The 26,324-nt window shown below is 34.8% G+C and overlaps 1 protein-coding gene across 1 annotated transcript in view; it reads right to left on the bottom strand.

Moving 5' to 3' along the window:
- KCNK10 (potassium two pore domain channel subfamily K member 10) overlaps nt 1-26,324 on the bottom strand; it is a 156,624-nt gene that overhangs the window by 77,846 nt on the left and 52,454 nt on the right. The window contains exon 2 of the mRNA XM_051977456.1: nt 18,238-18,566. Coding sequence (XP_051833416.1) covers nt 18,238-18,566 — 329 coding nt within the window. The remainder of the gene's footprint in view (nt 1-18,237; nt 18,567-26,324) is intronic.

The following is a 26,324-nucleotide window of genomic DNA, read 5'->3' as shown; positions in this document are numbered from 1 at the left end:
GGAATTCATGATTTATTATTCCAAGGGGGTTTTTTTGTTGTTTTTTTGGTTTTGGCTTGCGGTTTCAATAATGTGCAAAAAGTGAGGAGGCTCTTTTCCATTATTGGAGCATTCTCTTTGAGGTAGGAAAAAGATAATTGGTGAGCTATATTAACCACAACTCAGAAATACCATCAAAGGATCAAAAAGTGGTTCTTGCGGATCCTATGGATCCCCAGGTTCCTATGAAATTCTGGGCCTACTTCATGTAACATATTTAACTATATGGTTGTGTGTAAAGGACCTTAAGTGAGGGATAGAGGACCACAGTATTTATAGGAAGCTCAATATTAATTTATTGACCACAAATAGCTTTTCATTATCTTTATTTCAACATTATTTCACCTACAAATAATGCACAGAAGAAAAAGTAAAGATTTTCAGGGCTCCATGAGGCTAAGAAAATTTTCAGGCTAATGTAACAAATGTGTTTGGTAATGATGTTCAATTCAATACAACCGAAATCAATTCAACATTAAGGACTTTCTTTATACAAGATGCTTTGCTAGATTTTTGTAATATGAAGATGAAAAGCCACTTAGTGATGCCTTCAAAAAGTATATGATAAGTACAATAAGGGAAATAAAATGGATTGTTGATTTAGAGCTAGAAGGGATATGAGGGATTTTGTCCAACCTTATTTAACAGATTAAGAAACTGAAGCCCAGAGAGTGAAAATGATCTTCCAAAAGTCCAACAGAAAGTAAAGGGGAGATTAAAATCAAGTCTTCTCTTGCTACTCCAATGTGGCAGGATAGACACATAGAGACCAGAATTATCATTCCAATTGACAAAGAGAACTCCCAGGTGAGAAAATTCCTATTACCAAAGGAAACTGGCATTTTCTCTGATTGGTATAGTCTTAGGGAGTTGCCAGGAGCACTTAAAGGTTAAGTGACTTGCCCAGAAATCTTATTTCAAGTATGTGTCAGAAGCGGGACTTGAACTCAAATCTTTCTGGCTTCAGTTCTCTGTACCCTATACCATACTTTGTGTTCAGTCATGTCTGACTTTTCATGACCCCATTTGGGGTTTTCTTGGCAAAGATACCTGGAGTAGCTTGCCATTTTCCTTTCCAGCACATTCCACAGAACTGAGGCAAACAGGATTAAGTGATTTGCCCAGGGTCAGAAAGCTAGTAAACTTCTGAGGTCAAATTTTATTTCAGGTCTTCCTGACTCTAGCTACACAGGAACTCTAAGTTCTAGGAAGTTCTAGGAAGTTAGGTAGGTCCTATATGACAATATATATTCCCATATATGAGACTATATGGAAATATAATAAGAGGATAAGATAAAATAGGGAAATAAGTTATAAATGTATGAAGAGTTCATAATAGAGGATACTATCAAAAAGGCTGTAAAAACCCTGATCTTAATTACAGAAAATACAATCTTCTATTTCTGTTTTCTTTCCTACCCTGCACATTTAGTCCAGCTCCTACCTATGGTAATGAATAGGGTAACATAAACAAATCCTGGGATATCTGATGTTACTGAATGAAAGGAAAGAGTCACGCACATTCACCATTCCCATCCTCATTGTACTTGTTACTTAGAGAATAGGTGGGGAAGCAGTCAGACAAGCTATTTAACTAAATTAACTGACTATTCTGGTACAGCCATCTAGACCTTGTCTCTGAGATTCCTAAGAACACAGACTCCATGAAAAATAAAGACAAGCAGGAGGTAACAGGGAGGAAGAAAGAAGAGACAATTAAATTTATCTTAGGTCTACTGCCCAGTTTTATTAAATGATGAATAAAAAATACATTACATCTATTTCTGTCTTGCTGTAGTTACAGCTGTTTACTGTGGGTTTCTCAATGCTTAATTCTATTGCCCCCAAATTAACAATTCTTTGAATAATAAGCATAGCCAACTGAAACTTACTCTGCACTTCTCTCATTACTCCTATAACCATGTACCAGCTTAGAATAGAATACTAGGGCATGAACTGAGGCCTCTTAGAACAAGAAGCAAAGAAATGGAGATGGTGCCACAGAGATTCAGAGCCATTTTTTTTTTGTCCAGAAGAGAAGTAATGTAACTACTCTGTCAAAGCAACTTGTAAGACTTATTTCAATGAGATACATAATGGTCCAATATAGAAGAAGAGAGGGAAAGAGAAGAAAAGAAGAGAGGGAAGGAAGGAGAGAGAAGGGAAAAGAAAGGAAGGGAAGGAAGGAAGAAGGGAGAGAGGGAAGAGGAAGGAGGAAAGAAGGAAGAAGACAGAAAGGGAAGGGAAAAAAGAAGGAGGGAGGGAGGGAAAAAAGAAGGAAAGAAACTATTGCCTAACCTGGAACTGGCCAATTAGGTTCCCAATGAAGCAACTACTCCTCCTCACATATTGTTATTTGTTCTTCATTCTCAAAGAGGACCACATACAAGTTTATTATTTGCCAGGCATTGTGCCGTGTACAGTGAGGGTACAAATACAAAAGCAAAATCACCTTCAAGGAGGAGAGGAAATATGTCTGCAGCAGTAAGGGCAATGGTAAGATGTTACCAGTATATAGCTGGATGGGATGTGAAACATGATCTGGCCTGACACATACTATTTATTGTGATCTAAGTATGTTTGTATTCATTCACTCACTAATCAAAATAGTTCAGCCTCAGGGTAAGAATTCCAAAGCCCGAGTGGATTAACTAAGGAACTAGAGGCATGGCAGAGCTTTCAAATTCCTTTTTGACCACAATCACCTATCTTTCCATCTCTCCCTGGGCCTCATCTATCCTAAAACCATATTTTATTCTCACCACGACATCCAGTTTCAGTTGTTCCACATTTTTCTTGCTTTGACCTCCTTTACCTCTTTCCAAAAATCTTACCCTTTAGCTTTTAACTCATCCTCCACTCTTTCTAAGTTCTCTTTTTCAGTAGAAATACTCACAACCTCAGTCATCCTTGGCGCTTTCCTCTCCCCTACCCATTTAGGGGGATAAATCTTGTCTAGTCTACTTCTGTAACAATTCTCCCATCTGCCCTCTTATCTGCTCCCTATGGGTTCAAATCTTTAGTATCTCTCATCAGACCTATTGCAATAATCTGCTGATTGATCTTTCTCTTCATATAGTCTCTATATCTTTATTCTTTCCCCTACATAGCAATCAAACATATATTCCTAAAATACAGGAATGGCCATATCCCTGACTTCGTCATTATCCATAAATATTTCACCTCCATGATTCAGAATGAACAAATGAATGAATGAAAAAATATTATTCAGTACTTACTATTTGCCATGTACTCCTATTGCTTTTAGGATAAAATATGAACGTCTCTCTAAAGTTCTTCACAATTGGCTTCAATCTATCCTTCCAAGCTCATTTCTCATTACTCACTTCACACCCTTCCCATTCTAGCCAGACTGTCCCTATTTGTTTTTGCCTCATACACTGTGTCCTATCTCCTTCCACTGTATCTGTGTACAAAATGTTCTACATGCTTGGCATCCCTTTGTTCATCACTGCCTTTAGCTCTCTTGAAGATTCAGATTAAATAATCAACTTTGAAGGTGAGTCTTTCTTAATCCTCCCAATTGTTAATGCTCTCTACTTCCAAAATTATTTTGCATATATTTACTTTGGTATGTTCAGAAAAATAGCAATTAGAGGGTGTTTTACAGATTTCAAAGCATTTTCCATATGTTAAGTAAGCCATTTGATCTTCACAACTCACTAGGTCCATTTTACAGATGCAGAAACTGAACCTGAGAAAGGTTCAACAACTAGTAAGTATCAGAAACACGACTTGAACTCAGGTCTTCTCAACTCCAAATACCAAGCTCTATCTACTGCATCATCTAGATTCCTGTTGTAAATTTATATTTATTTTGCTTCCTTCAAGTAAAATGTAAATTCCTCGAGTTCTGCAATTGTTTCACTCTCTTTGTAAGCCCAAAGCCTGGTTCTGTGTCCATAATACTATAGGTGTTTAATAAATGCTGGCTGAATTAAATTAAATAAGTATAAGAGTGTGCTAGATAATCTCTAAGGTCCCTTCCAGATTTAATGACTCAATGACTTGTGCCTTTATTAAAAAAGATGAACACAAGCATAATTATTTTTCCTGCCTTGCCCCATTTGCAATTTCATTTTCCAGAACCATGATCATTTTCATTATTACTCTTTTAATTTCTGAGTTAAGGAGATTTAGGTCTTCTTGACTTCCCAGAGACAGAATCAACAGGCACAGGGACCATGATAATAAGGCTCCTGACGCCACCGGGGAGCTAAACATCACTACAGGCTCAGTCTTGTAAAATACAAATAACTTTCTGCTTGATCACCTCACTTGTGATATAGCAAGGCTCCTTATTTGGGGAAAGCTGTTAAAAGGCATTACAGCATTCTCTGAAAGCTCAATCACTTGAAACAAACAAACCCCTAACGCAGGCAATGGTGTTCAGCATAACATACTGTGCATCACCTGCTGCTGTTTTATTTGTTATTGAAACTTCCTGAACAAAAGATAATCCATTTAATATGACACAGATCAGGAAGATAGAAAGGCAGAAAAGAGGGAAGCAAAAAGAAGGGTGGGATCATTTAGATGTTCTTTAAAAGTGTAAGGATTTGCATAGTCTAATTAGAAGTGATTCAGTGTCATGTCAATTGCTAAATAATCACATTATTATAGGATGTCAAATCTAAAAAGATCATATGATCCAGAAGTGCTTAATTTTTCTTGTGTACTATGGGTCTTTTTGTCAGTCTAATAAAATATATGAACCCTTTCTTAGAATAATGTTTTTAAATACATAAAATAAAATACATAGAATTACAAAGAAAACTAATTCAATTGAAATTATCAAAATATCTTAGTAACAAATTCATAGACCCTGGATTAAGAACTCCTAATAATTGTCCAACCTCTGTGTAACCTTGGGCAAGACAGTAGCTGTCTCTGAACCTCAGTTTCCTTATTAATAAAATGGCGATGTGACTCTTGCCCTGAAGAGGCTAAAGAAAACGAGACAAAATCAGAAAGGCACATTCAAGTTTGGCTGGAAAATAGAGGTGAGAAGGGCAACAGAGAGCCTGGATAGATAGATTGGAGCCAGAGAGTAAAGGGCTTTAATGAATTCCATAAAATTCAATCCTTGCCAAAAGCAATTAATCAGCAACTATTTATTAAATTATTATATGCAGGACACAGTGTTACCTGTTTTGAATACTAAGTATATATTTATATATATATGCAATATATATGAATAAACAAAATAAATGCAAATTAAATGTAAGGTAGTCTAGGGATGGAGGATGCTAGCAATTGAAGAGATGAGGAAAGGTTCAAGTAAAAGATGAAATAAATCTAAAATGAAATAAATTCTTCAAGGTGGAGATGAAGATGAAAACACATGGAGATGAAAGATTACATGTGGTATGTGAGAAACAGTTTGGCTAGATTGCAGATAAGAGTGTCAGACTAACACATAATGAGTTTGAAAAGGTAGATTGGAGCCAGACTGTGAAGAGCATCACAAGGTAAAATGAGGAGTTTATATTTTATCCTGGAGGCAAAAGGAAGCACTGGAGTTTATTAAGTAAGGGGATGATATGGTCAGAACTGTGTTTAAGAGAAATAATTTCAGCAGCTCTGTGGAGTGTGGCTGGGGAAGGGAAAGCCTTGAGGCAAGGAGATCAATTAGGAGACAATTGCACTGGTCCCAAAAAGAAGAGATGCAGGTCTGAATTAGGATGTGCTTATGTGAATAGAGGAAAGAGACAGGAAAGATATAGTGTAGGTAGAAATAGAAAAATTTGGTATGTGAGATGAGGATGAGTAAGAAGTTGACAATATGTTGTATATTTTGTTAAATTTTACTTTGGTATGACAGATTTCTTATGAAGTGGCAATACTCTGTAACATGTTTGTAATGTAAATACCAACAAAAAACATCAATAAAAAATTTTAAAAGAAGTTGACAACAAATGCCAAATAAAACACTCAAAGAGAAAGTTAGAAAGAAGCCGTTAGTTGTAGTCTTAGTTTTGCCACTTACTAGCAGAGTGTCTCTGGCCAAGTCACACAACAGTATTAATAATGACAACAAAATTTATATAATATTTCAAGATTTGCAAAACACTTTACAAATATTATCTCATTTATTCTCACAGCAACCTTAGGAGGTAAGTATCATTATTAACTTCATTTTCTAAATAAAGAAATGGAGAAAATCAATGATTTACCCTGGGTCACCCAACTAGAAAGTATCTGAGGCAGGATTTGAACTCAGGAATAGAGAAGACTTGAGCACCTTGGCTGCTTTTACTATTTCAATCTATGTCAATTTTTTAATCTATAAAAGGAAGGGTTGAGGATTGAATTTTGTTAGTACAAGTCCATACCAATCAAATTACCAAAGAATTATTTTGTAGAGATAGAAAAAAGTAATTATAAATTCATCTAGAAGAATAAAAAGTCAAGAATATTAATGGAATCAATGGGGAGTAAATGTGATGGAAAGAAGCCAAACAGTACTAGATTTCAAACTATATTTCAAAGCAGTCATCATGAAAATGTAGTGGCTAAGATATAGAATGTAGATCAGTGGAATAGATTAGGTATATAATACATATTAGCAAATGACAATAGTAATTTAGTGTTTGGTAAATCTAAAAATTTCAGGTTTGGGAGCAAGAACTAACTATTTGACAAAATTTGCTGGGAAAAACTGGAAAGTAATTTAACAAATTACATCCCATACTGTATACCAAAATAAAGTCAAAACGGGTAAATGTTAGACATAAAGGGTGATAAAATAAGTTAGCTAGTGGACCAGGGGAAAATTTATCCAAGATCTATGGATGAGGAAAGAGTTTATGACCAAACAATAGATAGAGAGGATCAGGGAAAGTAAAATGGATAATTCTGAATATATGAAAATAAGGTTTTACACAAACAAAACCCATGTAGCCAAAATTAGAAAGCAAGCAGAAAACTGGGTAAAATAATTTACAGCAAGATTCTGATATAGGATAATATCTCAACTATTCAAGGAATTGAGTCAAATTTATAAAAATAAAAGCCTTTCCTTAACTGATAAATGGTCAAAAAATATGAAGAGGTAGTTTTCAGAAGAAATCAAAGCTATGAATAATAATAGGAAAAAATGCTCTAAATCATTATTTATTCAAGTATTCAAATTAAAACATTTCTAAAGTTTCACTTCACACTTGTCATATTAGCTAACATAGAAAAAGAAAAGAAAAATTATAAATGATGTAAGGGATATAGAAAAATGACACGTGTATTGTTGGTAGAGTTTTGAACTGATTTAATCATTCTGGAGAAAAATTTGGAACTATACCCAAAAAGCTGCAAAATTGACCTTTGACCTAACAATATCACTACTAGAGCTGTATAACAAAGACATAAGGGGGGGAAAAGGAAGAGGATTTGTTCGTACAAAAAAGTCACAGCAGGTTTTGTTTGTTTTTTGTTTTGGGGTAGCATAGAATTGAAAATTGAGGGGGTGCTTATCAATTGGGGGCTGAAGAAGTTGTGGTATATGAGTGTCATGGAATACTATGGGGCTATAAGAAATGATGAGAGGGATGGTTTCAGGAAAACCTAGGAAAACTTATATAAACTGATTCAAAATAAAGTGAGAACTAGGAAAACATTGTACAAAATAACAGCAATACTATAATGATAATTAATTATGAAAGACTTAGCTTTCTGATCAAGACAACAATCCTAAACATTTTCAAAGCACCCATCATTAAAAAAAAAAAATTACTTTTCAACTCTGGAGAATTGATGGATCCTGAGTATAGATTAAAGCATATTTTTTCATTTCTTTATTGTTCTTGCTTTAAAATTTTTTTTCTTGCTTCTAATAGAGTCAATATGGACATGTATTTTTCATGACTTCACAGGTATAAATGATAGCATACTGCTTGCCTTCTCAATGGGTGAAATGTGGGTAAGAGGGAGGGAGAGAATTTGGAACTCAGATTTTTTTTTTTAATGAATGCTAAAAAATGTTTTAAAGAAAAAAAAACCTTAAAAAGGAAATAGTCACAGGGAAAAAATATCTCAGACCCACTGAAAATATAATGGAAGAGAAAATGGTATTGCATTTAGTACTGGTGTACAATCTTCAAAATGATCCACAGTATTCCTCCTTAGCCAGTACATAGAGTGTATCTTAGAATCTCATAACAATTACTCTACAACTTAGCAAATTCTCCCAATTTTTTTTTAGCATCAGACAGTGGGCATCATATTGACAGACTTGATCTCTAAGGCAGTTTTCTATTTAAAAATTTTTCAGGGTTAGAAACTAATCTCTCCTTTTATTTAACCTAAAATAAGAGACTTTTTAAAAATAAGATATAACTTTTGCTGCAATTTTATTGCTATTACTTCCACCTTTCTTTTTATTCTTTCTTATAAGAGATGGCTCTCTTCAAATAAAAGATGAAGGGATATTTTCCAAGAACTGTAGGTGATATAAAATAGAAATCGCAAGAATCTTTTTAAAAAAAGAAATCAGAAAGAAGCTCCAAGTCCAAATTTCTTCATCTGTAAAATAAGGAACATAGCTGATCTACCTATCTCACAAGGTGACTATGATCATCAAATGGGATAGTATCTGACAGTATTTTTAAAGTTATATATATAGTATCATCTAAATATAAGTTATCATTAGAATCATTATTACTAGTAATCTAAATTTTAAATATCCTATCTGATTATCGGGAGTGGAGAAGATAATAAGAAGGGTCAGACTATTTTTACCAGAGTTCAAGAGTGCCATTGGGTAAAGTTGGTCTAGAACAGAAAAAAGGTCCAAAACCCCCGCTATGGATCAGAAACAATATTTATCATGACTCATTTACAGTTCATGATACAATATTCTTATAATAGCAGAAGGACCATGACAAAAGAAACACATTGCAAACATTCAAGTTCTTCATTCTTCATCCTTCCTTATAGAATCATAGAATCTATAAATTTGAAGGAACTTCAATTCAGTCTCCTACCAAGTGAATAAAATCCATGATAGCTGATCATCTCAACTATACTAAAGTTAAGGAGGAGTCTGATACCTCATGAGCCTTCCCCTCCTAATAGCAATTGTGGAAGAGAGTTCCAGTTATCACTACATTCAAATCACTACATTAGGAATCTACTATATGTTCAGCCCTTTGCTTGTAGTTGTAAGGAAGAAAAGAAATGGCATTTGACTTGGAAGAATCAAAGATGGAAAAAAACTAATTAAATAAAACCTAAAAAATTACAAGGGCATAATTTTAAAGCTTTAACTCATACGATAATGTTGCCATGATCATTTAAGAATCATTAGTTGCTTATAACCTTGAAGAGATTATCAGTCTCTCTTTCTGCTTCTAAAGTTGTTTGTAGCCAGATTATAAAATTGGAGCTAGCCAAAGCTTCTATGGGGTCACTATTTCTAAACCAGGGCAGCTAAATAGTGCAGTGGATAAAGTACCAAGCCTGAAGTTAGAAAGACCTAAGTTCAAATCCAGTCTCACTTATACTAGCTGTATGACCTTAGTCAAGTTACTTGACCTTGCTCACCTCAGTTTCCTCATTTCCAATAAGGTGGAATGGGAAATGGTAAAGCAGTTTACCATTCCCTATTCTACCTTATTGGAAATGAGGAAACTGAGGTATACTTTAGTATATTTGTCAAGAAAACCTTCAAATGGAGTCACAATGAATCACATATAACTAAAATAACTGGACAAAAAGAAATTTTTAACGTGGTCTTCATATAGGAAAGATGACTATATTTTAATGAGGGGAGAAAGGAGAGAAGGAGGATAGAGAGGGAAGAAGGAAGGAAAAAAGGAAGGAAGGAAGGAAGGAAGGAAGGAAGGAAGGAAGGAAGGAAGGAAGGAAGGAAGAGGAGAAGGAGGAAGGGAGAGAGGGAGGGAGGAAGGAAGGGAGGGAAAGAAGGAGAGAGAGAGGAAGGGAGGGAGGAAGGAAGGTCAAGAATCAAGTAGATACTTCTGTGTGGCAAAGTAGTACAACTCTAGGGAGTGTGCTTACACAAGTGGCTTTCCTCCTGTGTCAGTGTCTGTACTCCCCTGTGTCATGCACGTTCCTGAGGGTAGTCTTGTTCAGTGAGCATGTTTCAGGCTGCTGAAGGTCTTAATACACAGTAAACATCAACAGTGTTACACTGTGCCCTTCCCTATTCTCTTAGGTAAATCTATGTCGAAAATAGTGGGACCTTACTAGGAAGAACATATAAGACTATCTGTGTTCTGGACCAGTGTTATCTCTCTCCTCACCTCCTGATGCCATTTAGATATCTCCATTGCCTCAATCTAAGGCAGAGTAGGGTAAAGATATATCTATATAAATAATAATTATGCAAAAAGAGAATAATGAGGGCAAAAGAGAGGTCCAACCAAAATACTTTAGAAATCTGAGGACAATGAAATAACCTTCAACTGAATGAAAGCAAGAGAATGTCTGAGAAGGCTTCATAGAATGGTGGCACCTGAATATGGGGTTGAAGAGGATGAAGAGATTACATTCTGAAGTGGCAGATACTGAAACAGCAGAAACAAAACTTTGTTCATAGCTGGGATAAGACAAGACAAGGACAGAAAATCATAGGATCAGTAATTGAAAGGATTCATTAAGATCATCCATCCTCCTCTTCCTATAAGTATACTCGTCTCATCTTTAAAATATCTTTATTTTTCCCTTAAGGCAATTGTCCTATATCTCTTTTCTTTTTCATACTTAACTCCTTGAAAAAAATTACTGGCTCACTGCTTCTATTTCCCTACTTCCTTCTCCCTTGCCTATAATGTTTTCCAACACCACTACTCTACTGACATTGTTTTCTCAAAGACTATCAATGACTTTTCAACTGCTAAGTATGAAAAGTCTTTCTCAGTTTTCATCTTTCTCTATCTCTCTGTAGCTTTTGAGATTGTGAACAGCAATAAAAATACCCTATTCTAAGATATTCATTGATTTCAAAGACTTGACACTGTTCTTTCTAACCATTCTAGCCATTTCTTTTCAGTTCCCTTTGAAGTAAAACACTAGATTAAGGGTCATATTTGATATATGCTAATTGTGTGTCATTCAAGACTCTCCTGTACCCTCTTCTCTATCTCTTCATCCTTTCTCTTGGTGATCTAATTTGCTCTACTATGCTCTAATGGATTCAGTGATCTTCTCTCTGCATATGCATCCCAGTCTCCAAATTCCAGTCCTATATTATCAGTTGACTGCGGGACAACCCCATCTGTAAATCCACCAGATGTCCTGTAAAGATTTCAACTCCTTATGTCAAAAACAAAGTACATTGCCTTTTCCCAAAATCTACCTTCCTCCCTCCTACTGCACCAGATGATCCTGATGTATATCTATCTTTCCACCGAATCCAGACGGCTCTGGAAGAGCTGGTGACTTTGCACAACTCTCCCTCACTGAAATCCAATTCACTTGCAAGTCATAGCATCACCTCCTTGATGTTGTGATCCTCTTCAAGAAAGAAGAACAAACAACAACCCTTCCTTGCAAGTTCCCAATTTTTATTAAGGACATAAGCAGTCAGTTGATAGTCTCAAAGTCATACTTGATTCTTCCCTCTCCCTCACCACCAACTCTCCATTCCAATTAGTTACCAAGTCTTGTCAGTTCTATCCTCATGGCTCTTGCCTCTATCCCCGTCTCTCCAATTACAAAATCACTGTCCTACTGCAGTTCTTCATCATCTCTTGCCATTGTTGCTATTGTAATATACCCATACATGTTCTTACTGCTTGCATTCTCTCTCTTTTCTAACTCACACTTCCCCATAGCTTCCAAAATAATATTCCTAAGGCATACCAATGCCTGCTCGAAAAAATGTCAGGGATTTTTTAGATAAAAAGCCAACTTCTTAGCCTGGCATTTAAAGCCCTCCACAATCTGGCTCCATCCAACTTTATTTCATATTGCTCCCTTTTTATACACTCTATGTAGTAGCCAAATCATATTTCTAGGTATTTCCCAAATTCAACTCTCCAATTCTCATATTTGTGCCTTAGAATGTGCTATCCTTCAAATCTAAAATGAATGAATTTTCTTCTTCATTTAAACCTCTGAATTTTAAGCTTCTTTTAAAGCTCAGCTTAGCTACCACCTTTTCATGAAGCTTTTCTTAATCACTCCAATTATTAGAGCTGATGCCTATAAAATTATATATGCTTATCTCTTTAAGTGTTATATTCCTGTATTTCTTGAGTCAAAGTTTTTTTAATTGTTTTTTTCTTTGTATTCCCATGCCTTGTACATAGAAATTGCTGAATAAAATTTAACTTGTGGAATGGGATGAAATGGAAAGGAAAGGGATGTTGGAACCACACTGTGGCAGACTTTGAATGACAAGATCAGGAGTTCATAGTTTATAAACAATGAGTAGCTACCAAAGATTTATTTTTATTAAAAAAATAATAATAATATAACAGTGTGATATAATAGAAAGAGCAGTGACTCTGGAGTTAGAGGAGTTAGAGTACATCCAAATCTTTACTACCTAAGTGTCCTTGGGCAAAAGATGCAAATTGGTCTCAACTTCCTCCTCTACAAAATATGGTAGCTACTCTACTTGGTCTATGAAGACCCTTCCAAAACAACAGCAAATGACCTTGTGACATGATTGATCCCATCATCTGAATTTAGAAAAATTAATTGGACAATTGAGTAAAGGATGCTTTGGAGACAAGGAGATAGAAGTCTTATATTTAGATTCAGAAAAATCAGCTTCTGAATTACAGAATGAATAATGCCTAATTAGGCAGTGGTTTGTTTAGGGAAAAAAAAAACCTAGGGAATTTTAGAGGATTGTAAGATTAATAGGAGTAAATAATGTGATGTAGTAACCAAAAAGAATGAATGTGATCTTAGGCTACATTAAAAGATGCATAGTTTTCAGCAATAAGGAGGTCAATCATGTTCCCTCTAGACTCTGCCTTTCTTACCTAACAGCTGATATATTATGTTCTGTTTAAGTTACCATGGTTTAAGGATACTGATAAATTAGAGAGTTTTCCAGAAGAAAGTATCCAAGATAGTGAAGACCTAGAATCCATGTTAAACAAAGATCATCTGAAAAAAAAAAAAACTAGAGATATTTAGCATTGAGAAGACCTGAGAAATACTAGGGTGGAGTGATAAAGCAGAGAGAAATGGGATATGTTAGTTGTTCTCAAGGATTTAAAGAATTATTCATGTGGAATCAGATTTAGATTTATTCTGTTTGGTTTCTGAGGGAAGAATCGAGAGCAAATAGTTGGAGATTGGAAAGAGTCCAATTTAGGCTTAATGGCAGGAAAAATTTCTAATAATTATAGCTATCAAAAAATGGAATAAGTTGCCTTAGACAGCAATGGATTACCCGCCATTGGAGAGTTTCAAGCAAAAGACAGATATCTTTGTGGGATTATCTTAGTGAGGATTCCTTTTCAAATATGAATTGGACTAGATAGCTGGTAAGGTCCCTTCAAATCTTCTTTGTATAATTCTGTGACAAAGTTACTGAAATAGTCTTGGGAAGAGAAGATGGAGATCTGAAAGAGAAAGATTGCAGTGGAAATGAAAAGGAAAGGAAAGGATTGAAGAAATTTGAGGGATTTTGCACATATGGAAAATGTGGAGTGGTTTAATTTTGCTCCTAATGAAAAGAAACCTATCCTGAAACTTAACTTTGAAAAGAGTACATTCAGCAGAGCTAAGGCCCATATTAATGCCATTGTCCTCAATTTATTATCTGCCAGTCATTTCAGAACTTGGTGCATTGCAGTAAGACTATTCGGCCAGCTTAGAAAACTTTGTGTAGGAAAGTCATCCAAATAAAGAGCCACAAAGACATTTCAAACTCTACAAAAAGTAATGTAATTTTTCTTATGAGATGGATTATAATTCTTTATGTGATTTTGTACATATATGTATATACATATATACATATATATTTTAGAGTTTAGGCTGCAATTGCAAGCAATTAGTGTTAATTATGATATATATTTATATATATCATATATATATTTATTTATTTATATATTATATATATTATATAATATATTAATATTATATTATATATATAGATATATATTATTTATATAATATAAAAATATTATTAATTAATGCAATTGCTTTAGGAACATGTGATTCTCAAGGTACCATAACTTAAGAGCTATAAGAAACTGCCCATAATCAATGGTAGCCAAACAAATTATAAGATTTGAAAATCTTATATAATATTATACAGATAATATGTGTATCTTTAGATAAATGTGTGCATATATGAAGATACATGCATATATACAGCCATATTCTTGATACTAGTCTATAAAAATAGAGCTCTTTAAATTCCTATGAAGTTATTTTTGAATTGCAAGTAATAATAATGCTAATTCCTTTATCAACTTTATGGTTTAAGCTTTTAAACAATCTGAATATACATTTTAATATTCTCTAAATTAAAAAAAACCATTCTCAGAACTAGAATCAAAGTGATAAAGAACCCCAAGGAATTCCTAAAAACCCAAAGAATTATTTTGTGACTTTATGGAAAATGAATTAAGAAATGTCTTTTCTGCCTGTTAGGAGGTAAAAGAACTTATTTCTCTTTTTTTCGCCCCTAAAAATTTGAAAATATTTAAAGAAGATATAGATCTACTTAGGAGACTTAATAGACTCAGAAAAGTTGGGAGACATATTAGAGATCAACTATTCTAACTCTCTTACTAGCATATGAGGAAACTGAAGCCCAAAATGATAATGCATAATAAGTGCTTAATAAATAATTATTGATTAATTGCAGAATTAACTCTATCTGAAGAATGCTAAGGGTCTTATATTAGTAAGAAAAATATGCTGGTTCATCCAATAAATTAGTTTTTCATAAAAGAGAAATTTGGAACATTGGTCTTGGATTTTAAAAGGAAAAGAAAAACTTCTCTCTTTTAAAAATAACTGTGGAACACAGTTATAAATTCATGTTTAATTCTAAAGTGGGAAAACTTGTATTTCTATATATTTTAAAGGCAAAGATGCAATTGCAAGTAATTAATTTTAATAAGTATTATAGGCCCCCAAAAGGTTCTATATCATAAGAGCCGTCAAAAACTTCCCATAGTCAGTGCTAGCCAAACAAATGACAAGATTTGCAAATATTGAGTAATGCTATGCAGATAGTATATGGAACTTTAAAGTGATGGGCCTAAAGAGTCAGGAATACCTGAATTCTAGCCTGCTTCTGACCCATAGTATCTATATGACCCTAAACAAGTTACTTAACTTTTCAGTGATTCAGGCAAATTCCCTAAGACTTTACTACTATATCATAGATAAAATAGTCTGTGTTGATGGACAAAATTCTCCTACCAAGAATTCCCCATGAATAAATGATAGATTTTTTCATATTCCCATATGTAAAGTTATTTTTATATATGTATATGTGTGTGTATGTATGTATGTATGTATGACCCTGGGGCCAGAAGGGATTATAAATCATCATCTAGTCCAGTGGTATTCAATTCAAAGAGACATAAAGACCATCAAGTCATGTGAAAAAATCACTGCAAGCTGAATGTTGACTTAGAAAAATAGATGTTTATATTACTTATGTTCTATTGTATTTATATTTATTTTGTTAAATATTTTCCAACTAAATTTTAATCTGGTTCAGATTGTACTCAGGAGTATTATTATGGTATTGTGTCTTTGACATCTCTGATCAGTCTGAGGTAACTAGGTGGTATAGTGGATAAAAATGCCAGCACTGGAGTCAAAAAGACTCAAGAATTCAAATCTGTCTTCAGACACTTATTAATTGTGTGACCATAGGCAATTCACTTAATCCTGTTTGCCTCAGTTTCTTCATCTATAAAATGGAAAACATTTGGATGAGATAATCTTTAATGTCCCTTCCAGGTCTAAATCTATAACACTATTATCCAATCTCAGTAGCACAATTATTCATCCAGCTATGGGTTTTTCCAAAGAGGATAAGCAATTCATATATATTTTGTGCCAAACATCAGAGCTGAGCTTCCCGGTGAAATGATTTATTTGCCCAGTAAAGCATTTTCCTAAATGCATTTTTCTGCCTCTGTAGTTCTTGTTATTAAAATGCTGTTTTAGTTTTCAAATAAACATCTCAGTGTAGGGCCAACCTCAGGGAAAACTACACTATATGAAGACTTTCTATTTGATATCCCTGGAGTTTTGCTTCTTCTCCCTGCTCTGAGGTTAGAAGCAGCTGAAGCAGAAGGATTTGCTTCTGGAATTGACCAACAACACCATCACTCAGCTTAAAGAGCCAGGATAAGAAATAAAGCTCTTATGTCAGTAGGGCCCCTATGATAGAGATCCATGTCACATTACTGTTTTTAAATGCTTAAGATATATATAGAATTACAATGGAATCCAAATATATTGAAATAAAGTTAATCAGAATATTAAACAAAACAAGTTCATGGACCCCAGATTAAGAAGTCTTGCTCCATTGGTTCTGGATGCACATGCTACTACATCTCTATTCTTGACCTTTGTGTATTCAAAATTAGACCTCTGGTAAAGAATAGGTGCTTTATTTATCAAAATGTCAGGTAACAAAATGTTTGGAGAAATTAATAACATATTGGATGATAGAACTAGGACCCCAAAAGATCATAATAATCTATAATAATCTGAACCTGGTACAACAAAACTTAATAGGGCTAAATGTAAAGTTCTATACTTGGGTTCAAAAAATCAGAAGTACCAATACAAGACAAGAGCATCACAACTAAGCAACAATTCACATATAAAATGGGTTAGGCATATAGTTAGGTTTAGGGTATGACTCAGGTATGTCCTCAGAGAGGTGGGATGAAGTCTGAGCAAAAATGGTGTGGCCATAAAAGTATAGACTAATTATAAAAGAAAATAAAAAGAACCGCCACAAACTTTTCTTGGAAGGTAAAAATATCAAAAACTAAATGAATATTTAAGGAAAAGCAAGTTAAATTTATGTAACATTTAAGTGTTACAAAGTGATTTCCATACATGATCTCATCATTCTTACCGAGATGAACAAAAATAAATTTAAAAGAGAGAATACTCTCCTAAACAAAATTATCTCCCATCAAGAAGAAAAGTCTTTACACTTTGAATTCTGATCATCTTTCTACATGGCTCTTTCTTTCTGTTATAACATAGTACTGCATCTTGGAAACAAAAGACCTAGAGGAACAGGGCCTCAGGAAGAAGTAAATCAGAGAGAGAAAAAAGATAGAGGAAGAAGGTGGAGCCCCAAAAGAGAAGCACTTGTACATTCTATGCTTTTCTAGATAGTATATTGCCATGTAGAGTCAGGCCCTCCAGGTCTCAGATGAGACATTCCTCCATCTCCTTTTCAAAATAAACTACTATACATATGAATTTGAGCACATCCTTTCCACTTTCTTTAGGACCATAGTCACTCAATTATTCCCTCCTCAATTGCAAATTACAATTGCAAATGCTGTATAAAGAGAAACTAATTTATCTTCTTTCCAGAATGTGTAATTCTCCCACAGCTTGAAAATAATATCCATTTTATTCAATTATTCTCACTTAGCTACCCTTCTAATTGTCTATTTACTTTCTGAGACTTCTCAAAGAGTAACTTACACCCACTGCCTCCATTTCTTCTACTCACTGCTTCTGTGACACCTTGAATCTTGGCTCTTGTCCCCACCACTCTAATGGAATTGCTTTCTCAGGCAACACTAATGCTAACCAAATCCAATTCTCAGTCTTTTTCTCTCTTAATTTTTCCCAAGCTTTAAAAACTATAAGCCCCTCTTTTTTCTTGACAATCTCCCTTTCTATGGTCTCTAAAACAACATACTAGCCTAGTCTCAAGCACAGAGCTAGTATTCAAAAATTATTTATTGACTTGAAAATCTAAGATAATGCTGAATAAAATCTACTAGTTGGTTATCATATCCATCTTCTATGATGCACAGTAGTTACCTAATGTATGCAGACTCAGCTTAAGTAGATTCATATGACTCTCTAATATCAAATTCTACCAGATCTACAATCCTTTCCCCCAAAAAAATCCATGAAATGCAAAACTTAATTATCCAGAAAGCTGACAGTAAATAGCCTTTTTCTTCAGTATAATAATTATTTTATAGTTGACAAGTAGAAGAATCTGTTGACTCACTCATAGCTCACCTGAATCAGTGTATCTAATTCCTGTGGGCCCACACACTTGTGGTCCTGAAGGAACTCTGCCTTCTCCAAGGCAATTGTATTCTTCTGGCTGCTCTCAAAGGGTTGTTCAAGTGCCCGGAAGACAAGACCTCCTGTGACCAGATAGACCACCACAACTACAAAGATGGCCACGACTGTTTTCCACTTCATGACGGTCTGTAAGCCCTGGGAGGTATTTTCCATACTGGCAACCACTGTGGCTCGAGAGGAAATCGAGAGGCGTGGGGCTGGGTAGTGCCCGTTAGTGACACTCTTGGGCTGACAAGTTGGTGCTGCCGCAGGAACAGCCACTGAAAAAAAGAGGGGAGAAAAATAAAATTTGTTTATAGATACAAAAATCGAGATTTGCCTAAAACAAAGCACAGATGTCTTTCTTGGGACAGCTTTCAAACTTGGGGATTAAAATTGGCTTCCCAGTTCTGCAATTAAAACATCAGATCAGTTGCTAATAGCCTGTTTTGAGTAACAGAATGAGAAGCCATGGAATATAGGGGGGAAATACACACATGTATATAAAATATCTATCTGTATTTTTATTCATCCTCCTATATCAAAATTTATAAAGCTATTTCCATAATTTTCTATATTTTTCTTCTCTTTGGATTTTATTTGATGATAAGCATGATACCCACAAAAATATTTGTATATTTGAAAAAAATCTGTGCCTTTGACTTAAACTTGAACAAGGAAACACCTGTGGAAAATAAGCATAATAAAAAACATCACCTGTATAGCTGGTCTGTGCCATAGCAAGTATCAAGAGCTAAATGATAATAAGACCCCAAAATAGTTAAAATCAAGACAAGCTGAATATTTAGTCTTTATCCAGAAATACAGGTGCATTATGGAAGGCAAAGAAAAAAAAATAAAGATGGAAATCTGAATACAATAAAGAAATTTTACCCTTCTGACAGTTACCAAATTTTGCTTTTTCACTTTTCCTTGGCTTGAAGTTAGGATGGTACTCTTCTTGCTGGTAGTCATAATGATTTTAATAGATTTGCTTCGTCCTAAAACACCATTCCTTTTTTAAAAGTTTATCCTATTTTTTTTTATAAACTCTATCACTTCATTATGTAAAACATATAAATGGGTCTCTTTTTCCTAACCTCAAGGAAGGAAGAAGAAAATTGACCATGGCGAGTGGTATTCATGTCCATTAACTTTTTCTGGAGGGTCCATGACTTTCAAAAAGTAAATAGGCCTTTAGTAAAAATTATTAAACTTAGAAGAATTATAAAAATGTGAAAATGTAGAAGAACTCCTTTCCATCTATTAGTAATAGATTTTTTTCCCCAGTGTATCATCTCTGGATTTTTCCCTGAATTTAATGGATCTCAGGATATCCTCTAAAGTAAATTATTCCTTGTAGAGACGATTTCATTATCTTGAAAATAAACCAATTCTCCCTTATCCTTGACTGTAATGGCAGGAAGTTCTTGATAACCTTTTCTACATAATTTTACAATGTATTACAGAAAATTATGCTCATATAGGAATCAATGCCCTGCCCCCTTCGCCCAGATTTCAGCCTTTCTTCATTTTTCTCATTCTTTGTAAAACGACTGTCATAGTCCTTTCAGGTTGCTGTGTAAATAAGATATTAGGAGATGGCAAATATGATTGCCCAAGAGGAGCAAATAATTTAACTCCAATGGGAGCTGAATCAAAAATATCTCAAGTTCTAGAAACTTGATTGGGGCAGAGACTGGGAATATTTGGCATACTGGAAAAGCTACCAAAAGGTTGCAGAACATTCTTAATTTTTTTTTTTACTTCATTAATATAGCAATATGGAATTGCATGTTTCAGAATCTAGAAGATCTAGGCAGCACTCTGCAGAGCACTGAACTTGGAGTCAGAAAGAGAAATAAAGAATTACATATTTACATAATGCCTACTATGTGTCAGGCATTTTAATAAATATTATTTCATGTGATTTTCACAACGACCTTGGGAAATAGATGCTATTATTATTATCCCCATTTTACAGATGGGAAAATTGAGCTTTGTTCTTGTTGTTGTTATTCAGTCATGTTTGACTCTCATGACCCTATCTGGGATTTTCTTGGCAAAAATAGGGATATACAATTTCCTTCTCCAGAAGCAAACAGGCTTAAGAGAATTGTCCAGGGTCATGTGGTTAATAAGTATCTGAGAGCAGATTTGAACTCATGAAGATGAATCTTCCTGGGTTCAGCTCTGGCACTCTATCTACTGAGCCACTTATTTTCTCAGAAATTGAGCTACCAAGAGCAGCTAGATGGATAGAGCACCAGCCCTGAAGTCAGGAGAAACCGAGTTCAAATCTGTCCTCAGATACTTAACACTTCTCAGCTGTGTGACCCTGGGCAAGTCACTTAATCCCAATTGCCTCAGCAAAAAAGAAAAAGAAAAAAAAAGAAATTGAGCTACCAAGAAGTTAGATGACACCTAATGTCATACATCTAGTAAATCTCTCAGGTCTTCCTGACTTGAGGTCCAGCACTCTATATACTGTGCCACCTAGCCAGACTGGATGCCATTCAAGTACTTCTTATCTTAAACCTATGCGGCTATCACATTGGGCAAAATGGGACTGTATCATTTACTAGTACTTGCTTAGTTTCTCTAAGTTTCTCTATCTGTAAAATGGAGGCAATAATAATTTCACTGGTTTATTTTAATAATTAATTAAATCAAAATTACCTTCTTTGTTAATTTTAATGTTAGTTATTAAGATACAGAATATTTCAAAGATATTTTAATCAACCACTGCCTCTCAGAATTCTTCAGTGTCCTGAGAGTCTCTCAATAATTTGCTATGTGACTGAGGACATCTTATTTGATATCTCTGTACTTTACAATGTTAGATCAAAGATCCAGAGCCAGAAGATACTTCAGAGGCCAAATGAGGAGGACATTTTCCCAAGCTGACAACTAGTCTATGAAGAAAGCTGACTATTACAGTTTTCTTACCAATGACTTTTTGTTCAGTAAAATGTCTTAATAATTTATGAATCCTAGAAATTGATTATGGACTAATCATGTTTCATGCCTCAAAAATCAAAGTACTTGGTAGACACAAAAGTGTGAAAACAGAGCAGAGTGAAAACAATAGGTATAGCATACTGGCTAAATCACTTAAATAAGTTTTCATTACTAGTTAGTTACCAAATTTAACTTTTTCACTTTTCCTTGGCTTTGAAGTTGGGATAGTACTCTCCTTGCTGATAATGATTTTAATAGACTTGCCTTATCCTAAAACACTATTCATTTTTTAAAAGTCTATCCTATTTTCCTATAGATTCTATCACTTCAAAATGTATAACATATAAAGGGTCTCTTTTTCCTGACTCTAGACTAGAAGATAATCATCTAGAAAAGGGCCACAGTTACCCAGGCAGGTAGCAGGGCATACATATATATTGATACAGACAGAAGACAAGTAAATCTGCACTAGAACACTGGGAGGATGAATTTACTTGGCTAGCCTGGAATGTGGCCCACAGCAATTGAAGTCCCCTATGATCAAGACCTCTAACTTTACCTCAATGAGAAGATGTAAAAAAAGAATTCATTCTATATAGACAAATTTAGGCGTAATTGGCTTGGGGGAAGGAGGAAGAACAGAGAGAATGGCTAAATAAATTTCTAATTTACTCATTGAACAGATATTTATCAAATGTAAACAAGTATTGTATCAGGGTTAGGGGAAATGATTTGTTTAGTCACCTAACTAGATTCCCCAGAGGCACATCCTCCTAATGAGGGAAGAGAAAGAAAGACTCAAAGCAACCATATGGTTAGTCACTATGTCTAATTCATAAGTTGCCACGGCCAGAGAATCCTTCACCTGGTGGCCATACTTGTGGCTTTAGGCCTCTTCATGCTCCACTAGACTAGGATAGCAGCGTACAGAGTTTATCTGGGGCTATATTTGAAGCCTATCCAATTTATTTGACCCTGCCAGAACTTATGTTCCAATAGTACCGACCGCCAAACTCCAGGGTCACCTCCACACCAAAATGAGCCATAATAGAAAGATAGATTCAAAGAAAGAAATTCCTAATGTATTATGGTAGTTGGTAGAGGATTGCATTTCTTCCATCACACATTTCTTTAATTTCTATCCTAATTAGAAAGGGGGTAAGAAGTGAAGCCTGGAGAAGAAAGAGGAAAAAGAGGAGAAAAGGGAGGATAAGGAAGGAAAAGGAGGGGAAGGATTAAGAGGGTGAGAATTGACATTGGAGTCTGAGGGCCTGAGTAACTGGTTGACTCCAAATATTCTCTACTTGGGTGTCTTTGAGCAAATTCCTTAATCTCCTTCAACTAGTTTTCTCAATTATAAAATAAAAAGGTTGGAGTAGATAGCCTCTGGAATCTCTTCGAATTCTAAATCTATGATCCTATTATCCCACGACATTCTTACTACAAAGGATGGTCTTCTAAATCTAACACTTTAATATTAAGAGTGGGGTTTTGTTGGTTTTAGTTGTTAGGTTATTAAAAAGAGAGAAGCTGGGAACAGGAACCCCCAAATAGGAGTTCTCATTTAGAGGGACAAGTGGAATGATGATATAGTAGATTCTCAATCCAAGGTTATACCTCCCATAGGCCAGGAAATACAGCTATAATTCTGTCCCTCTTTTTCAAGATCTAATTATTCTTTTCCCCATTTCTTCACTGTGACCTCATTCACCATTCTTTCTACTGAGTCCCACTGGAAACTATAAAAAGGATAGCTGAGAGGGACTAATGTTGCAACAAGGTTTAGGAGAAATAACTTTCCCAATGTACTCTGTCTATGCCCATCCAAGGGGCACATCCCCACAAAATGAAAAGGGTGGGGCAGACAGAGAGTAATCTGTATATCTTCCCAGGAGGGAGGGACTAAATGGTAGAACCCTTCTCTGGAAAGTCTGCCTGGTACCATAACATCATGGGGATTTTCCCAACCTCCTTCACAGAGGTCATTTTGAATATGAGATTTTAATTGCTTTAAGAAACAGTGTTTTTGATTAGTAGTGACAATAGGAAAGTTACTACTAACAAACACCAACTGAACTAAGCAGCCTACATTTTGGACTAAATATACTCCAGCAATCTGGGCTTGTTCTTGATGGTTGCTCTGCCTCTCATTTCAATTAGGATGAAACAGTCAGAATCAAAAAATAGGGAGACATTTGTGGTGAGATTTATATACTTAAGAAGAGTAGGTTGGTCTTGTGTAAATGATTTGGAAGGACCCCTTTCTTAGCTTTAAGTTTCTAAGACACCAATAAATACCATCTCATTCATAGTTCTCAAATTCAACTGAGCAAATATTAACCAAGCACCTAATTGCATGCAGAACATTTTTCGAGGCATTGGTTGAGGCAGAGGGTTTAGATAACAAAGTCTCTACCTCCATAAAGCCTAATAAATAAATATTTATTGTATGGTGCAATGCTGTTACTTAAGTAGATGATGGCATTTGCTCATAGTTGCAAAATCTCAAGAAGGCTGATTTAATGGAATTAATTTTGTTTATGGGAGAATCAGGAGAATGTACTGGATAGAGAGCAGACCTCAAACTCAAAGAGACTTAAAAGTCCCACCTCTGAACTATGCTAGTTATATGACCTGGACAGTCACCTATTCTTAGTGGCCTGTGGCAGAAGACATTGTATGACTCAAATAAGATTATGAATTTAAAGCATTTTGTAAACTTAGTTGCCTAAAATAAGTGCTAAATTGTTATGATTAATAATAATTATTAGTCAGGTGATGAACTCTGTTCCAACCTTCTAGTTCACTCCTGCTGGGCTCAAGCAGGAGTGTTAAGAAAGTAAGCATGTTTATAGAGAAATATATGGGTATGCTGGTAAATATTTAACAATCAGATTGATGGAAGAGAGGAAATATATGCACATACTTTTAAGTTTCATCTGCATTATTAAGATTTTATTAAGTCTAGATAATCAACAAAACAACAAATCAAAACCCTAATTGGTAGAAATTAATTTCTGAGGTATAAATGATTACACCAAAAATTTAAAAATCCTGAAACAATCTAGTTAGAATTGGATCCAGTTTACCCCTGCCCAGAAAACTCTTTAAAACTATATGTTATCTATATTCATCAAGGGAGTTTATTCATTAGGAAGTTCCTATCCAAGAGCTGGACTAAAATAAATTGATAACTAATGCTGCAATAATGATAAGTAAATGAATGGGAAAAAAATTGAAAGGCTTACTATTTGCAAAATCTTATTGTAAGGAGTAGGGATACAAGTAGAAAACTGAGAGATCCTGCTTGGTGTTCATATTCTGATGGGAGACAAAACATATTACAGGCTTCATCTGCAAGTTTCATGGAAAAATCCTGTGGTCGTCCCCTAGGATGAAATGGCAAATATTATACAAACTGGGAGTAACTCATTCTGTATAGCAGGAATTGAATTTAATAATTAATTGTATACTATTTTCTTTAAAAGAATACTTCCTAATATCTTCTCCTCCTACTCTTCTCTACCCTTCAACTTTCCTGACTCACAATTTTCTCTTTTTCAGTCATGTCTGACTCATCACGATCCCATTTAGAGTTTTCTTGGCAAAGATATTGGAATAGTTTGCCATTTCCCTCTCCAGTTTATTTTACAAGTGAGGAAACTGAGGCAAACAGGGTAAAGTGGCTTGACCAGGATCACAAAGTATCTGAGGCCAGATTTGAACTCAGTAAGATGAGTCTTCTTGACCCCAGTCCTGGTGCTTTCTCCACTTGCAGTCTAGCTGCCTGCCCCACAAGTAGGTGACTTATTCTAGACATGTAGGTGCCAAAGTGAAGAGATTGAACTTCCTAGAATCAGGAAGACCTGAATACAAATTTTCAGCTTCAGACTCTCAATATTGTAAGACCTGAGCCAAAACACTTCATCTCTATCTGACTCAAGTTTCCTCATTTGTAATATGGAGATAATAAGAGTACCTAACTCCCAGGATTGTTGTGAGGATGAAATGAAATATTTGTAATCTGCTTTGCAAACTTTAAAGCACTATGTAAATGCTAGCTATCATTATGGATTGGTTGATTGCCATGATTATTATGCCCTTCCACTTTCTCTATTATTAAGGAGAGTATTTGTTGTTTTTGTTCACCCTTTGATTGGAAGAAGACCAATGACATTATGAAGGTGATGTCTTCACTTGCCGGTGAATTGAATTTAAGTGAAGTAAAGCTTTAAAAAGTCATCATCCTCACCCTCTACTCCAGAGTCATTGGATCAGTGGCAAGACAAAAATCAAGAAGACTGTCAATTGCCTGGATGAGGGAGATACAATGCTGTAAAGTTAAAAAAAACCTTGGGTTCAGAGTTACTTAGAGTAATTTGGGTTTGAATCCTGCTTTCAATGGGGAAGTAATTGAACTTTTCCTAATGTCTCATCTGTAAATTAATTAAAAATACATCTAGCACCTACCTGGCATATGTTATTTTAAGATTCAGGGGTGAATATATATAAAGTATGTCCCAAACTTCACAGCTATACATGTCAGCAATTAATAAAGCAAATAAGGGAATATTGTTCATCACTCCTCACTTTTAAAATATTGATTTTGGCCTGTTGTTTCTGAAAAAAAATGTTAATAGCCTTAAAGCTTCTAACATTTAAAAGCTAGAGGAAAAGTTTGTCTTTTTAGTTTCTGTTTTTTAAGTAAAACCTGATTGCAACCCACTAGTGGGGCAAAAACCAGCCCTACCCTCAAAGAGTTTACATTCTCTTAAGAGGAAAGAATAGGTTAACAAAGAAAACATATATATGTGTATATATATACATATATATGTATATATATATATATAAAGAAAAGATATATGTATGTATGTATGTATGTATATATAATATTTTATATATATATATATACACACCAAATAAATACTTTTTGGGGAGAAGAATGATGGCTCCTCCCCAGGGTATCATGCTTTTACTGTGTCCACTTCATTAGTTCCCTTAGCATCTTATTTCTTTTTCTTTCTCTAGTTCCAAAGAATGGAAAGAGAGAGCTTGCCATTCAGAATCATCCCTTTCCA

The sequence above is a fragment of the Antechinus flavipes genome, chromosome 2, assembly GCF_016432865.1.
Source record: "Antechinus flavipes isolate AdamAnt ecotype Samford, QLD, Australia chromosome 2, AdamAnt_v2, whole genome shotgun sequence".
NCBI lineage: Eukaryota > Metazoa > Chordata > Mammalia > Dasyuromorphia > Dasyuridae > Antechinus > Antechinus flavipes.
Note: the sequence above shows the minus strand (reverse complement) of the source record. Positions and strands in the feature narration are given on the sequence as shown.